This window comes from Mus caroli, chromosome 19 (genome assembly GCF_900094665.2).
Source record: "Mus caroli chromosome 19, CAROLI_EIJ_v1.1, whole genome shotgun sequence".
NCBI classification, from domain to species: Eukaryota; Metazoa; Chordata; class Mammalia; order Rodentia; family Muridae; genus Mus; species Mus caroli.
This window is the reverse complement of record NC_034588.1, coordinates 57,282,959-57,300,533: the sequence shown is the minus strand read 5'-3', so window position 1 is coordinate 57,300,533 and position 17,575 is coordinate 57,282,959. Positions and strand designations below refer to the sequence as shown.

Genomic DNA, 17,575 nt, shown 5'->3' with positions numbered 1-17,575 from the left:
CAGGCTGGCCTCGACCTCAGAAATCCGCCTGCCTCTGCCTCCCAAGTGCTGGGATTAAAGGCATGCGCCACCACCGTCCAGCTAGCCTTTTGAGCTTTAGTTTCCTCATCTTTAAAATGATGGAGATGGGCCATTGAAGTTAGTCAACAGTAAAAGTACTTGCTGGGCAAACCTGACAACCTGAGTCTGTCACTGGAGCCCACATAGAATGGAAAGAACTCCATAGAGTTGTCCTCTCACATCCATACATGTACACTGCCTCATTTGAGTGTGCATAAGCACACACACACAAACACAAACATGCACACAACAACTAATACAAGATAATATATACTGGAAAGATGACTCATCAGTTAAGAACACTGCTATTTTTTTTAAGATTTTATTTATTATTATACGTAAGTACATTGTAGCTGTCTTCAGACACACCAGAAGAAGGCGTCATATCTCACTACGGATGGTTGTGAGCCACCATGTGGTTGATGGGATTTGAATTCAGGACCTTCGGAAGAGGAGTCAGTGCTCTTACCCACTGAGCCATCTCACCAGCCCAACACTGCTATTTTTTAAGAGGACCCAGGCTTAATTACCAACATCTACATAGCAGCTTACAACTGTCTTTAACTCCAGTTTCAGTGGATCACATACTGTTTCCCAGTCTTCTTAAACACTGCATGTTTATGGTGCACTTACATGCAGGTAAAACACTCAAACACGTAAAATAAAGTAAGAGGAAATTAAGTTAAACATAATTTCCTTGTGTGCATTTATTGTTACTTGTTGGTTTTAAACATTGGTACATGGTTCAGACCCTGTTGGACCACCCGAGAAAAACAGTCCTGTTTGCCTTTTTATTAGAATGGTGGTTTGGGCCACATGAACATCACGCTGTTGTCGGATATAACTAAGCAGATATCTCGAGACTACGGTGTGCTGTTGGAAAGTGCTGGCATTGCACTCAGGTAAGAGCTGTTCTTAGAGATGGGATGGCTTTGCATATTTTAGTGTCATCTTGTTTCTTAAAGATTTATAAAGACTCTAGTAAAGCATTTGTCAGTTTTGGTAAAACTCTGGAAGAAGTATAGGTTTGGATCTTTGTTGATAGTTTTGATTTTTGAGACGGTGTGTGTGTGTGTGTGTGTGTGTGTGTGTGTGTGTGTGTGGTATTTATATACATAGATTTATTAGAATAGCTTATAGGCTGTGGTCCAACTAGTCTTAACAATGGCTGTCTACTAATGATAGGTCCAAGAATACTGTAGTTGTTTGGTCCATGATGCTGGATGTCTCAGCTGGTCTGTACTCCAGGAACTTGTAGTAATTATTTACTCTCGATTCAGGGTTTCTATACTGTCTTGATCATTCAGTTCCCAGATAAAAGACACACAACCTTTATATTTTTAATAAGCCCTTTATAGCACTAGACCTGGGCAGATATTTACCCTCTAAGCCATTAGAAATTACTTCCCCATCAATAACCCTTCGTTGTATCTTCCATGTTCCATCTGGACATCTCATAACTCCAGTTGGCCAGCCCTAATGGCATGCTTTCGTGATTCTTACCTTAAGTCATCTTGTTCTCTTTCCATCTTTTCTCCCTCCTCCCTGGTCTTCCTCCTCCTCCTCTTCCTCTTCATTTTTATATTTGAGAATTTAGTTTTCATTTCAACAGCTGCTTTAACAATTGGAAAAGATAGGCTGGTGAGATGGCTCAGCAGGTGAGAGCACTGACTGCTCTTCCGAAGGTCATGAGTTCAAATCCCAGCAACCACATGGTGGCTCACAACCACCCACAATGAGATCTGATGCCCTCTTATGGTGTGTTTGAAGATAGCTACAGTGTACTTATGTATACTAATAAATAAATCTTTTTAAAAACACACACACACACACACACACACACAATTGGAAAACAGGACAGAGTATGCTCACAGCTTTTACCTAGCATGCAAGAAGCCTTGGGTTCAGTCTCCAGTACCGTATACACTGGATGGGAGAGGTAGATTTATGAGTTCTAGGCCAGCTTGGTCTATGTAGTAGTGCTAGGACTATGTAGAAAGACCGTGTCTCAAAGGAAAAACCAAAAGGGATTGTGAGGTGCTATAAAGATGACTCAGCAGTTATGAGTGCTCACTGGTGTTACAGAGGATTAGAGTTTGATTTTTTTTTTTTTAAGATTTATTTATTTATTTATTACATGTAAGTACACTGTAGCTGTCTTCATACACTCCAGAAGAAGGCATCAGATCTCATTACGGATGGTTGTGAGCCACCATGTGGTTGCTGGGATTTGAACTCAGGACCTTCAGAAGAACAGTCAGTGCTCTTAACCGCTGAGCCATCTCACCAGCCCCTAGAGTTTGATTTTACAGCCACCTGTAACTCTAGCTCCAGAGAGTCCAGCACCTTCTTCTGGACTCTGGGTATTTGCATGCATGCATACGCAACAAACACACATAAATAGAAATATTTTTTAAAGGAAGTTTTAAATATTTATTGGATGCAACTTCAATCTCTCCTTTTTACATATATGTGATCACATTACCAGAGTCTGATATAGAAGTCCAAAGAATGTATACTAGATCACTGTGTAAAAATCTTTACTGTCTCTAGTTCATTCTTTTTAGGTATCATATATCACATTGGGATAATGTAATTGGGATAACATAAATTTTTCAATGTTCCCCATAATGTATGCTTTCCATGGTGACCTTGTATTAGAGCATCTGTCATTACTAAAAGTTGATAAAGTTTTTTATAATGTTAATTTCAGGTTGGTTTTTCTTTTTCTAAGATTTATTTTTAATTATGTGTGTGTAACTCTATAAAATTATGTACATTCGAGTACTCGCCCTTGGAGGCTATAAAAGGATGTCAGATCCCTTGGAGCAGGAGTTACAGGCAGTTGAGTGGGTTCCCTTCCAATGGGTTCTATGAACTGAACTCAGGTCCTCTGGATAGACACAGTACAAACTATTAATTGCTAAGTAGTCTCTTCAATCCCTAAAACTCCCATTTTAAAGCCTTTGACAACTTGATGAATTTACTAATAGGAGAATAAAGACATAAAAGGAAAGAAATGAGTTGTTGACGCTAGTCCTGTTAATGAGGATAAATTCTGTGCAGAGGTCTCTTCATTATTGACCCTAATGGTGTCGTCAAGCACCTGAGTGTCAACGACCTTCCGGTGGGCCGCAGTGTGGAAGAAACACTCCGTTTGGTAAAGGCGTTCCAGTTTGTGGAGACCCATGGAGAAGTCTGCCCAGCCAACTGGACACCAGAGTCCCCTACGGTATGTTGTTTTCCTTAGAGCACCACACCCCAACTCCAGGTCTTTGCTCAAGGGTAATCTACCAAGAGGTGCTGGCTGAGTGTGGGTTGGTTACACTTAGATGGACAGTTTCTACTGAGGCTGGTAGTTAATTTTTATCTATATGTTTTGAACAAAATAGGCTAATCTTCAAAAATGAGGAAATTTTAGTTTAAGACTGGGAGCTTGGGCCAGATATGGTAGCACACACCTTTTATCTAGAGGAAGAGGCAGTGAATCATTTTTGAGTTTGAGTCTAGCCTGGTCTACAAAGTAAGTTTCAGGACAGCCAGGGCTATTACACAAAGATACCCTGTCTTAAAAAATAAAACAAACAAACAAAAAACTAGAATCTTTGAGCTCACCTTTGAGACTACTATTATGAAGTTCCTCCTAAAAGATTTATTTTTATTTATTTATTTATTTATTTATTTTTAATTTTCAGATCAAGCCAAGTCCAACAGCTTCCAAAGAGTACTTTGAGAAGGTCCATCAGTAGGCCATCCTATGTCTGCAATTACCTGAAGATTTTCAGGCCAAAAAAGAGCCCCAGCTGGAATCCTTCCAATGCCTTGAAGATTATTTATAGAATGGCAAAACCTCATTATGCTTATGTTTATAAGTACTGCTCCACAGGCTTTGTAATTTTAAGACAGGTTCAGGCTCTCCAAAGGTGGCTAGCTGCTTCCATAGCTGCCCTTACTAGGGACTTCTTGATGGCTAACCAATTCTCCCCGAGTGCTTGGCCCCCATTTCTTGGATCATATCCTTAGAGGGTAAGCATTCTTTCCCTTAGCCTGCCCTGAACCTTGGTCTACAGTGAAGTAGTAGCACGTAGCGCTAGTACTTGGTGAAATGAAGTAGCACATAGCACCAGCACTTAATGGAAGCTTCTGATCAAGGTCCTAAAATTTCCTCTTGAATTTTTGTGAATTATGCTGAATTTCCCTTTTTTTTTTTTTTTTTTTAATTGTAGTCATTAACTCACAGTGTTCTTGTGTGTTCTGAGGTATTGATGAGGTATAATCATGAAGGACTATGTCTAATCCATAAGTCATTTTCTTCAAGAGCTGGATATATAGAATAAAAATAAACATTAAAATATTTGCGTTTTTTACTTATTCTGGGGCACCGTTCCTCCTTTGATAAGTTAGCTCAATATTTGATAAGTTAGCTCAAATATTTGTTTATTGGGCATTTGACACAGGGCTGGCTCCACTCTCAGGAAACTGAAACTTAGTAGGCAAGACTGATAACTACTTTCATTCATTATTTTGGTAGCAATGAAAAACATATGCCAGGTTGGCCTTTGGAGGCATTGGAGTGAAGAAAAATAAACCTTTGTGTTTATGCACTTGATTCTAGAAGAAAAGCCCAATAAACAGAAATCAGGTACTTGCCGGGTTGGAGCAGTGTTCTGAGTAGGTTTTTCAGGGAAGTCCTGAGGGAAAAGAGACTGGGTCTATTTTTGCATATGTAAAATGAGAGTAATTCGATCTATTGTGTATCACCAGCACCCAAGGCTAGAAAAAAGAATTTAAGTTGAAGCTCATGGTTCCAGATTAGTTCATCACCTGCTTGGCAGCTGGCAAGAATGGCCCTGGAACAGAGCTGAGAGCTTATATCTGATCCACAGGCATGAGATAAGACACCCAAGTGGGAATGGTGTGGGTTTTAGAAAATTCCAATCCCATCCCTGGGGCCTCTGATAAGGCCACACCTCCTGATCCTTCCAAACAGTTCCACCAACTTAGGACCACGCATTCAAATATATGAGCATATGGGATCTATTCTCATTCAAGCCATCGCAGGAAGTAAGGGGCTTCTAGGCAGGAAACATGAAGGAGGTCATGCCACTAGAGCATAAAGGAAAATGGCAGTTAGGGACCCAAAGTCCCTCAAGTAAGCTAAGGAGTGGATTCTAAATGTGATGGGGAATATCTGTGATGGACATTGCAGCTCATGCATGTATGTATCCAGGAAGATCAAACCCAGCCTGGGCTACAGTATGAGATGAGACCTTGCCTCAACTACTTTCTATATTCCCTCAAAAAGAAAAAAGAGTGACAGTAACTTACCCTAAAGATCATTCTGGTTCTTTTGACTGTAGGACTTCCAAAGTGGTAAAGCACAGAGAGCCAGATGGACTGGATCTGTGACTCACTGAAGGGTAGAGCCAATCAGACAGTGCAGTGTGCTAAAGTCCATAATGATACCACAAGTACATATCTTGGCATAATGGGACTACTGAGGAGGGGTCCTTTTACCTATCTGTGGAGAGAACTGCTGAAGGCTATAGCAAAGTGAGTCAGGTCAACTAAGTGACTGAAGAGAAGAGACAGATAAACTGGCAGATCTGAATTCCTGGGCAAGAAAGGCAAGGATTGATAACTTCTAGGTGGTGGTCATGGCTACTACTGGCCACCTCCAATGGGTTCAGCCTGGCTCAGTCATTTCCTTCAATCTTCAACAAGCTCCTAAGATTAGTACAATTACTAGCCCTTTTTCCAGATGGAGATACTGACATGACCAGAATCATTTAACTATAAGTGTTGTGCAGGGGCTCCAGTTCTTCACTCTGGAGTCCTGCTGAACACCACACATACTCTAGGCACACATTCAGGTCCCATCTATCCTGACACTGAGAGAAGGCAGGAAAGGCCTATCTGACTCTAGTTGATTTGGCTTTTAACCAAAGTGGATTTGACCAGTTGATGCAAAACAAAACAAAACCAAAAAACTCTCTTATCTTAAAGAAAATAAGAGTTTATTCTGGAGCTATTTTAAGTCATCAGAGCCTGGGAACACAGGTTTAGGTTACTCCAAATCTTACGTTCCCATGTGAAAGCCATTCACAAAGTTTGTTATAGTTTTACAGTACAGAGAAAGTCATAAATCAAGGAAAGCTTTAAAATACATTGGTGGGTACATCAGAGAGGCAGAGGTACATCATTATGCAGGAAGCTTTCACATAAGGTCAAGATGCTATTTGATGCCATCCTTAACTTTTGATTTGGTAGAAGCTAGTCGCCTGCCAAATCACCAATAAATTTTAAAAGGTTTTATCTGTTGTCATGAGAAGTTAGTTCTGACTCAGAGGTGGACAAGGAATGGCTGCTCTGGAGGGCCAGAACTTAGTCAAGGTAATTCGCCTTTAGGCCACAATTTTCTAGTCTCCACAGTTCTGAAATTTTCATCAACAAAATGAGTTTCTGCACTCCTTTCAGTTTTCATCACAGACCAATGCTAGAAAGAAACCGGTTAAAACCTAACCGGTCTGGCTGAGGGTTTGGTACACTCTACTCAGATCCAACTTTTCCACACTTGCTTCAATAATATACACTTTTGGAACTCTCAATACTTTTTAATAAATGGCATGATAATTTTATTTTTCACTGCAGCACAAAAATTATGTAGCTGGCTCTGGCTTGACCCAACTCCTGTACACTTGACTTTGTATACAACAGGTTTCAGGGGTAATGTGTGCCTGATAAGGGCAGGCGTGTCGGTTGAGAATCTCTTGCATCAGTTACAAAGTCTTCTTTCTTACAGTGTCTCCGCCACAAGTGGAGACTGGAAGTGGGAGTGAACGCCTCTGTACCCGGAACCTTCGGATTCTTTTAAATTGAGGAAAGGAAGTAGAAGGACTTGGCCTATAGCAGGGGAACGTTCGGGTTCTGGGGCGGGACACGCTGATAGGCTCCACCCCTTGCGCTGCAAAGCAAACGGGGCCTGCATCACTCTCGGGTTTGTTCAGGGAAGAGGAGGAGGCGCTTGCTGGCGTTGCCAAGGGCGTAGTGGCGCTGCTGTCCAAATGGAACCCAACCTGCAGTTCTGGATTTCCGAACGCCAAGTACTCCGGGGCTGGGTGTTGGGGGCGGGAGGCTGGCCTGACCAGCAAGACCTTGACAGGCTGCCCTGCGTCATCATGACTTTCCTCTCAGATCCTGTAGTGCGGAGGGAAAACAACCCCAAGTTCTTCAGTGGTCCCCGCTCTTGCATCTCTTACTTAGGTCCTAGGCAGGGTTGGAGAAGGCCACAAAGTCACTCTCATCAGATGTAGGGCCTCACAAAGGAGTTCCAGTCCTCAGTGGGACTGCCCTTGCCCGGGTTCCTAGGTTTGCTTAAATCAGCCATTCGGATTAAGACCACACGTACACCCTCCTTTAAGCAGGTTAGAGACTGAGAAGTCACTGTTGGGTAGTGCTTCTAGTAATCATATTAAAGTTTTAAAAGAAACAACTATTAATCTTTTTTTGTTGTTTTTGGTTTTGGTTTTTTCGAGACAGGGTTTCTCTGAGTAGCCATGGCTGTCCTGGAACTCACTCTGTAGACCAGGCTGGCCTCTGCCTCACAAGTGCTGGGTAATGCGTGCGACACCACTGCCCGGCACAACTATCAATCTTAATAACATAATTAGTCCAAGCAATGCCAAATAACATTTCAACATGTAATAAAAAAAATAGATTCTACGATTCTACCTTTTTTTTTTTTTTGGTACAAAGACTTTGAAATCCAGTGTGTAACCTGTGCAGGCAGTCTGGCCCAATTTCACTTCTTGCATATCCTCATGGAGCCTCAAGGCTCTAAATACTCTGTTAGAGGCCTTGACCTTAAACTAAGCTTAGCCCTGTTCGTGGAGATCCAGAACTTAAGGCTGGAGCTGTTTCGAAAACGGGCAGCTTGTTGGAGCAAAACACACCTCCTTCACATGTGAGCTGAACTGTAACCCTAGCAGAGCCCCTTGTTGGGCTGCCTGCCTTATTGCTATAGGTAAGCCTTATAGTAGCAGAGAAAGCCAGACAACAGTCAGGTGTTTCTAGGTCATTACCTTGAGGTCATATGGGGATATGAAGAGAAAATCTGAATCCCAAATTCTAGCTTTTAATTCTGAAATGAAACTCTATCCCAAGTGATTAGAGGAGATACATTTTGTCAGACTACTTACTGTTCTTTAGTAAGTATGCCCCCACCAAAGTGAACTGTGACTACCTTGTTAAGTCTTATTTCTTTTAACTTCTCTCTGGTGTGTCTCTTTCTCACCATCTTTAGGCCTTTTTTCGAAGATTTTGTCAGTGGATGGATTTATTAGATCCTGTAAACATGTTTATTTCAATTGTAAGTATGGTTTTGTTTTAAGAAATAGTGAATTTCATGCTTTATTTTGAAATTTGAAATTTGAAATATATATATGTGTGTGTGTATATATACATGTGTGTAGAATATTATATTTTGTACTTTTTGAGTGAGGTTTTTGGGTTGGAAGAATGATAAGTCAAACATAAGTCTGTTGAGCAGAGGATACCATACCTGGGCTGGATGCTGCTGATTCCAAGTTAATCCAGACCAGTCTTCCAGCCAGGAGTCAGTTGCTTGCCATAGAAGCTAAGGGAGGATTGTGAATTCGAGCCATTTGGGTTACGTAATGAGTTGTTTCAAACAAAATCCATCCAACAAGACTATGACAGAGCTAGTCCCTTTCTTAACCAAGGTTAAGAGTTAGGAGACTCTCTGGATGGAGTGTCTTGAAGAAAAGGAGTCAGGAAAAGGAGATGTAAGTAGAGGCCAAGGCTCGGGAGTGGACCCTCCCTCAGTTTCTAGTCTAGGGGGTCCAGGCATATTTGCAGGGTCTCATAAGCTGGTGCTGTTCCTACAGAGCCAAGTGATGAGGTTTGTGTGCCAAGTGGTCTGTTGTTAATTCTGGGTAAGGTGTTTTATTGTATAATTACTCTTTGTGTTTTATGTATTTTCCTAAAAATTAAAAAAAAAAAAAGAGGTAAGGAACAACACTGAACCAGCTAGCCATGGAAGTGGGTGAGAGGTTAGGGATTGCCAGGCCTCTGGTTAGGAAGGCAGTTGACATCCAGAAACCAGAGAGATGGAGGCTTCAGTGGGGGCTGCTGGAGCTGTCTAGGAAGCCAGAAGGTCTAATTCTGAACAACACACAGAATTATTATTATATTGAAACGCAGGGACACATCTTGAAATCAAGTGTGGAACTGAAGTGCTGTGTGCTGATGGCTGTGTTTTAAAGATGAGAATAAACACAGACTATGTTGAGATTGTTGCCTGATTTCTTGATGTCTAATTACAGGGAAGCATAGAAAAATCACGACAGTTGTTGTTTACCACTGAAGATGCACCCAAACACTACCTGGATAACCAAGTGGTATGTCTCATGTGCTCATATGTGCACAGATGTGTATGGTTCAACATGGTTTTACCTTGTTCAGAGTGAAATGAAGTAGTGTTTGGTAACTAAATCTGTCATTGTACATATTGCCCAGGGGAATCACTTTTCAAAAATGTGTCATTAGAATTCTACCTCATAACACAGCAGAGCAGTGTTCCTCCTTACTAGTGTTAATTCTTCGTATATGGTCAATTCCTGGAGCCCCATAGCAAACTCAGAGTCCATGTTCCATTGTAGGCAGTATTCTAATGCAGGGTTGTGTTGCTGGACAGCTCTCTGCCCCACCCTACCTGCTCTTGAGGGTTGGGGGTGAGTTGGCACAGAGTCAACAACACAGACTCCTGGAGCAGGTGAGAAACGCTGGAGCAAGCTCATCTGAGCACTGCTGCAAGCCCCTTTAATACCCTCCACCCAAGCCCCCATTGGTCCCAAGTATCTGTTCTAAACAGCAATTCCCGTCTGGCTGGCACTGCTTGCACCAGCAATCCTTGCTCTCTCAGACAGTCCTCAATTTGGTCCTCCTGCAGGAGATGCTTTTGCAGTTGCATGTCCCCCAGCATAGAGGTGGCCCTGCTGTTCCTGCTATGGGGTTGTATTCCCGCCAGTGAGCTCAGACCAAGTATTTTTTACCTATCTTGCTACATAAAGGGTTTCTCAAATTCGTAAATATTAGTCCCTCAAGACATCCCATGGGAAGTTGGGCAGTGGTGACACACACCTTTATTCTCAGCACTTGGCAAGCCAAGGCAGGCAGATCTGAATTCTAGACAAGCCTGATCTACAGATCTGGTTCCAGAACAGCCAGGGCTACACAGAGAAACTCTGTCTTGAAATTCAAACAAAACAAACCGTGGAAAGCTCACATTAGCTTTGTTTTTCTAAGAACTTGCTGAAGCCTCTGGATGGACAGGTGGCTTTGTGACAAGTGGTGGGGCTGATGGCATTGGAAAGTCTTTGCATGCCATCTCTACTAGGGGACTATTCTAGACCCACTGAAGGGCTGTTAGATGACAATCCTTTCCATGGTGCTGGGACTTCCTAATGTTCTTGGCAGTTTCTTCATAAAGCTCAAAACTTGGCTTGTTGTTAGCTTATTTTTTTACTTATTTGATTCATCTGGTACATTAGTTTTGACTTACTAGTCTCTTTACACTAGCCTGCCCATCTGAGTGATAGTATAAATGTGACACAGGAATTAAGGCTGGTCAAGAGATTCTGTTTGCTGTTGAACCACCTTTAAAACATGATGCTTCTTGTTATCTCTCTTTAGATTAAAGACGCATGGAATAAGAGTCTTGTAAGTTTTGACTCCTTTATAGTTGTTGGTTTTCTAAATAATAAAATCCATCATCCAGCTAACCTCTTCTTCTGTCCCTTTGAAGTCAACTGTGCACCCTGATAGCAGCAAGTTGATCCCCCATCTTTTTCGACCTGCAGGTGAGCTGGTTCTCTTGTTCAGGAGTAGGTGGCGAAGGTGTGGCATACAGCAGAAAACTGTCTACTTTATTTTCCTTTACAGGGATTGCTGATGGAAATTCTGGAAGCCATAGCTTTAAACGAATACTTGTGAGGGTCTGGGAAGTGGCTTAGTCAAGTACCTTTTGTGTAAGCATGAGTGCCTGAGTTCAGATTTCCAGCACCCTTGTAGAAAGCTAGGCATGTAACCCCAGCACTTGGAAAGTGGAGACTGGAGGATCCCTGGGACTCAGACTTGATGAGCTCCAGATTCAGAAATCAGGTAGAGCTAGGAATAGTAGCACACACCTTTAATCCCCAAAACAAGGGGAGCTAAGACAGGTGTATCTCTGTGAATTCAAAGCCAGCTTAATCTTCATAGCAAGTTCCAGACCAGCCAGGGCAATATAGTACAACTTTATCTTAAACAAAAAAGGTAGAGAGTTATTGAAGAAAACACTCAATTTGTCTTTTGACATCCACATGTACATCCATACACATTCACATGTACCCACCCACTTACATGCACACACACACACACACACACACACACACACACAGGGATGTATTTCAGTTGATAGAGTGCCTCCCTAACATGCACAAAGCCTTGGGTTTGATTCCTAGTGCCACATTGCATAAATTGGCATGTCATGGTACAATTCTGTAATCTTAGCATTTGGGAGGGGACACAGGAAGATTAGGAGCTTAAACCTATTCTCAGCTACATAGGGAGTTTGAAGTCTCCTAGACTACATGAGACCCTGTCTCAAAAAATTTTTTTTAATCTAGAAAGATGAACAAGAGTCATAACCACTTACCATCAGGTAGAGGTCTGGAAAAGCTAGCAGGTGTCTTTATGGGTAGGTCTTTCTGTGCTCTGGTCTTAAATTTTCTGCAATATGCACTCAGCTGTGTGTGTGCATGCGCGTGCACGCGAAGCCAGAGGATGATACTTGATGTCTTCCTTTATTATTCTTTACCATTTAAAAAAAGTTAATATAGGGCTTCTCACTAAATCAGGAGCTTATAGATTTGGCTAAGCTAATAACAGTAAGCTCCAGAGATCCATCTTTCTCTGCCTGTATAGACTATAGTTGGCTTTTTATGTGGGCACTGAAGATCTGAACCCAGTTTGTTATGTTTATGGCACAAGCACTTTACTTGAATGAGCCATTTCCCTATCCCTATAGATGTTATTTTTATTAAGAAAAAGACAATGTCCCCCACGTTTGAGTCCTTAGGGGGCTGCAGAAAGTTCTCAAAGGATGTTACCCCTTCAGGACTTGTCTGCCTAGGTAACCATGATCATAAACACACTGTTCTTCCCTACAGCTTTCCTGCCTGTGACAGCACCCATGGTGAGTTCCTGACTGCATGTGTATCCCTCCAGCTCTGGATCTCTAATAGATAATTATAGGTCCTCCTGTGATTTTTGTCTAACTTTTCTATATGCACATCCCTATTCCACTTAACTCAGTCAGGCTTTGGACTTCCCAAAAGTCCATGCCACAGAGTCATCCTTTCTTTGAACATCTACCATACATATGGCATTGTAGGTCAATGAGTTGGGAAATACTTCTGGCCACAACCTTAATGGAAGTGTCCATTACTTTCTGTGTTAATCACCTTTCTGTTACTTTAACAAATATATGAGATAATCAGTGTATAAAAACAAACTTTCATACACCCACACAGATAATAAAAATAAAAATTTTTAAAGGAGGGTTGGACCTGGAGAGAATGCTCAGTAGATAAAAGCTCTTCTGGCTTGGGCAGTTCACAACTGTATGTAATTCTAGTCCCATGGGTATCTGAAGCCAGCCTCTGGCCGCTGTGGGTACCTGAACTCATGTATACATGGTACCACATTAATTATATGTAATTACATACATATAATCAAAAATAATAAAACTAATTCTTTAAGAAAAGGAACATTAGGGCTAATGAGATGGCTCAGCAGGCTAAGCCCTCACAACCCTGTTTTTGTCCCCAAGACCCACTTAATGGAATGAGAAAGCTAACTCCTGCAAGATGTCTTCTGATCTTTCTGATACTCACAATAAATTAATGCAGAGAAAAAAACCAGAAAGTTTATTTGGGCTCATAGTTTGAAGGCATCATTCCACACTCATTTGGCCCCTTTGCTTTTGAGTCTGACAAATCAGCACAGAATAGCAGGAGTACATTGGGGAATGAGGTGCAAGGCCAATTACTTTATGGCACCCAGTAGACAAAAGAAATAGTGAGTAAGGTTCCACAGTCCCTTCCAAGAGCATGTCCCCAGTGACCTGAAGACATCCCTTTATAGATAACAACTTCCAGTGTCACCCCAAGCTAGAGACTAAGCCTTTAACCCATTCATATTCAGCTAATGTGCTCTGGAAGATATTTCTGATGAAACTAGAGTACCTTTTTCACCCCAGTCCACCACCAAGCATCTCCTCACTAGAAACTGGGACACACACACACACAGTGTGAGGCCATCACATACTGTCTGTGCTTCCTCTACCCTTATCTTACATTTACCTTTCCCTGGCAAAGGCAAGGTTTTTGGTGGCTCTGCTATCCAGTAGGCCTTGGAGACAGCATTGGTGAAACTCTCAGATACCACTGGTTCAGGAGTAGCTAGTTGCACACCAACATGGGGTTGTCCCCTGGCTGCCAGCTATGTGTCCACTTCCTACTGTGCCAGCCCTAGGGGGCCTTGATTCTGTGTCTTAGGGTTTATTGCTGTGAATATTTGCCAGGACATGGCAGCTCTTATAAAGGAAAACATTTCATTGGTGCTGGCTTACAGCTCAGATGTTTCGTCCATTATCATCATGGTGGGATGCAGGCAGACATGGTGCTGGAGAGGTAGCTGAGAGTTCTGCACCTGGACCTGCAGGCAGCAGCAAGAGATAGTGGGCTCCTGGGCCTGGCTTGAGTCTTCGAAACCTAAAAACCCACCCCTCAGTGGTACATTTCCTCCAATAAGGCCAAACCTCCAATTATGCTACTCCCTATGAGTTTGTGGGGGCCATTTTCATTCAAGACCACAGTCCTGTATTAACTGGGGTCTATTTTTTGTTTCTAAAGGCTCTGCCTCTGTACCAGAGATGTATAAGCATATTCTATTTTCTTCTTCAAAGGTATTTCTATTGATGATGCCAGACACTGGAATAAAGTCCATCATTTTAACTCAGGTAGTATAGTACTTTGAATTTCGTGATTTCGGGGTTCTTTTATGCTTGAAATCAGAACGTGATCCAGTGATTTCTCTTTTTGTAGGGTTGCTTGTATGGATACACCACAGCCTTTAACATCACCAATGGAAATGCCAGTTATGTAAGCATTTTGAACCCTAGGAAGATAGGATTTGAGTTTTTAAAAAATTATCCTTGCAGAGCAAAACCATGACAACTGCTTACTATGTATGTTCTTTGATTTTTTTCCTTAGAGTCATGGACCAGTAGAGAGAACATTGTTGGGAGCAGGGGTGTTTGTGTCTTCAACTTTCATTGGAGTAGGTGTTTTTGTACCCTATTGTTCCAGTTCATCTCTGTTGCTCTGACTAAAAGCAACTTAGAGGAGAAAAGAGTTTATTTCATCTTACATTTTCAGGTCACAGTCTATCATTGAAGGAAGTCAGGGCAGGAACTCCAAACAGGAACCTGAAGACAGAACTCCTTGCTATTCCCCACAGCTTTACTTCTGACCCAGGAACTCACTCACAGCTGATGAAGGTCAGCAGGAACCATGGAAGATACTGCTTGCTATCTGGCTTGCTCCCTGGCTCATGCTCCCCTAGTTTTCCTAGAGAGCCCAGGCCCACCTGCCTAGGGATAATGATGGCACAGTGGGCTGTGCCTCCCACATGAAACACTAATCAAGACAGTCCCTTATAGATATGGCCACAGGCCCATCTGATTTGGACAGTTCCCCAGTTGACATTCTACCTAGGATACATGAGAAATCATTTTTATTTCTCAAAACAAAAGAGAAAGGTAGGAAGGAAGAAAGAAACTGATTCTAATTACAAATTTTGTTTCTGTTCTAATGTGTAAATTTAGAATGTATGAATAGAAAATATGAGTCAGTGTATTCCTGTATCCTCCGAGTAATCACCTGCTAGCTAGTCTAAGTTTCTAGACATGTATGGTAAGTTTTGCATTCAGGGTACTAACCAAACATTTATGAATGCTTTTTCTTATCATCTCCTCAGCAAAACAGCATAATAATATTTCTGTAGCTTTTATATTACAGTGGCTATTATATCTAATTCATCCTAGAGACCGGGGGTAACTTGGCCATGTAGTGACCTGTGACAGTACCATTGTAGCCTGCTGGGTTTCCCTGGCCTAAATTAAATCTTTGGTTTGAAAAGAGATATTTTCTCTGTAGATATACTTTTTTAAATGTATATTTTAATTTTTATGTGTTTTTAATTTGTGTCCATGTGTAGTTTATTTAGAGTTTATTTAAGAGCTAGGGCAAGATATAACTGTTATAATGTATATAATATATAAAGTATATAATGATGCAAATACATCATTCTGAGACTTTGTCCCAGAAAAATTGAAAGAACACAACTATAGACCCTCAGGTCAGGCATAGTGCATAGGCCTGTAATCCCAACACTCAGGAGCCTGAGGTAGTAGGATTATGAGTTAAAGGTCAGTCTAGGCTACACAGAAAGATCCATAAATAAGACTTTAGAAGCAAACAAGCCCATTTTCCCAGTCTGGCTTTAACCTAGCTCTGAGACCATGAGCAAAGAGGTTACATAATCTCTTTGTCCCATCTACTCCTGAAATATGCAGAGACTACTTCAGGGTTGTAATTAAGACAGAATGTGTGAGTGTGCTGACTGCCATCCCACCTGCACTGGGAACCAGATTGTGTCAGCTCTGTGCTGTGTTGGTTCAGGTGATTCTTTGGTGTAGTGATTTTTCCTTCTTATTTTCCAGTTAATTCCTCATCTCTTTCAAATGAAGTATCCCCTGAATAACTTTTGGCTTAAAAGAACCTTGCCAATCGTCTTTCTTGGTAAGCAGGAAGGGCTGGGAGCATGTAGCTGGTCTGGTCTTTTTGGTCACTTCATCCTAGAGACCTGGGGTAACTTGGCCATGTAGTGACCTGTGACAGTACCATTGTAGCCTGCTGGGTTTCCCTGACCTAAATTGAATCTTTGGTTTGAGAAGAGATATTTTCTCTGTAGATATGCTTTTTTTAAATGTATATTTTAATTTTTATGTGTTTTTAATTTGTGTCCATGTGTAGATATTGCATATGAGTGCAGGTTCCTATGAAGGTCAGAAAAAGGTCACTGAATTACAAGCAATTATGAGCCATCCAGCATGAATGCTGGGAGTCAAACTTGGGTCCTCTTCGAGAACAGTAATCTCTTCTCTTCTGAGCCATCTCTTGGATACAGCACTATGGATACACTTTTCATTGTTAAAAAAGTAAACACAAACTTGAAACTACAAATTACTTTTATTGTTATCTTCATTCGCAGTGCTGAGGATCAAACCCAAGTCCTTGTATGTACTAGGCAAGCACTCCATTGCTGAGCTAATTCCCAACCCATTCAAATTACATTTTAAAGATTGTCTTATACAAACACTTCCTGTTCATTATTTCACATAATCCTGTCAACCTATGGGTAGGAGATACTCCCTTTCACAAGTAAGGAGTCTTGAAGTACAAGGAGCTTTAAAAACTTGCTCAGGCTCGCCCCATAAGCAGGTGGCAGTATAGAGATCCCAACTATAGGGGAATGAGAGACTCCAGAGAGTTAGTTGGATTTGCTGAGTACTTTGAGCTCCCCAGCCTACAGGTTTACTGTTTATAGTTCCATGTTTAAGCTTGGGGATCAAAGAAGTTTGAAGAATTGGCAGATTGTTGTTGAAGTTGAGCAAGTGATGTTGCAGACATATGGTCAATCCATGTCGAACAGTGTTAAGTAAGTCATTTCAAGGATCCTGGGGATTTTTAAGCAGATGAGCCAGGGAGAAAAAATGGACCTCATTCTGGGACCTACTACCAGGCTGCAGTCAGGATCAGAGACCAAGTGGGTAAAGGCTCTGATCCTACCTCTGCAGCCCCAGGAAAGAGCTTGGGTGGTCCTGCCCATAGCAGGTGAGTATCTGAGAGTCAGGAGAAGGGCAGCTGTTGCACCATCGCACTTTTGTTCCCTTGCTGTCTTTAACTCAAACTTCTCCTTCTTGCTCTTTTTATCTACAGCCCAAGTCAGTGGAATGAATGTTTTTGCATCCCGCAGTTTTGAAAACCATCGAGGAATTGAGGTGATGGATAAGGAAGGCCATGTCGTAGGCCATTCCAGAAAAGCTGGAAGAAAGGTTTGAAGCATAGGAGGGCAATAGCTACTGCTTATCCTTGGGAACAGAGTTGAGTTTTGTGTTTGAGAACTTGTAACCTAGTGTCTGTCTGCCTTTTACTTTTCCTGAGCACATCTCTCTGTCATGCCAGCAAAAGATACTATGCTTTGTACTCTTGTGTTTAAGAGATGGTGTAGTAGCCGGGCGTGGTGGCGCACACCTTTAATCCCAGCACTCGGGAGGCAGAGGCAGGCGGATTTCTGAGTTCGAGGCCAGCCTGGTCTACAAAGTGAG

At 41.8% G+C, this 17,575-nt stretch overlaps 2 protein-coding genes across 4 annotated transcripts in view; both read left to right on the top strand.

Annotated features, from left to right (window-relative positions):
• The window catches only part of Prdx3 (peroxiredoxin 3), a 10,355-nt gene extending 5,939 nt beyond the window's left edge, over positions 1–4,416 (top strand). Inside the window, exons 5-7 of the mRNA XM_021151758.2 lie at positions 859–962; positions 3,127–3,292; positions 3,756–4,416. Of these exons, the coding sequence (XP_021007417.1) occupies positions 859–962; positions 3,127–3,292; positions 3,756–3,809 (324 nt within the window). The 3' untranslated portion in view covers positions 3,810–4,416. The remainder of the gene's footprint in view (positions 1–858; positions 963–3,126; positions 3,293–3,755) is intronic.
• Positions 4,417–6,957: 2,541 nt separating this feature from the next.
• The window catches only part of Sfxn4 (sideroflexin 4), a 22,249-nt gene continuing 11,631 nt past the window's right edge, over positions 6,958–17,575 (top strand). For 2 of the 3 annotated variants that reach the window (XM_021152391.2, XM_029472600.1), the window contains exons 1-11: positions 6,958–7,163; positions 8,363–8,428; positions 9,405–9,479; positions 10,774–10,800; positions 10,886–10,940; positions 12,291–12,316; positions 14,090–14,143; positions 14,229–14,285; positions 14,398–14,463; positions 15,908–15,986; positions 17,187–17,302. In XM_021152391.2, coding sequence (XP_021008050.1) covers positions 7,125–7,163; positions 8,363–8,428; positions 9,405–9,479; positions 10,774–10,800; positions 10,886–10,940; positions 12,291–12,316; positions 14,090–14,143; positions 14,229–14,285; positions 14,398–14,463; positions 15,908–15,986; positions 17,187–17,302 — 660 coding nt within the window. In that variant the 5' untranslated portion in view covers positions 6,958–7,124. The remainder of the gene's footprint in view (positions 7,164–8,362; positions 8,429–9,404; positions 9,480–10,773; positions 10,801–10,885; positions 10,941–12,290; positions 12,317–14,089; positions 14,144–14,228; positions 14,286–14,397; positions 14,464–15,907; positions 15,987–17,186; positions 17,303–17,575) is intronic. The other variant, XM_029472601.1, reaches the window with a different exon arrangement.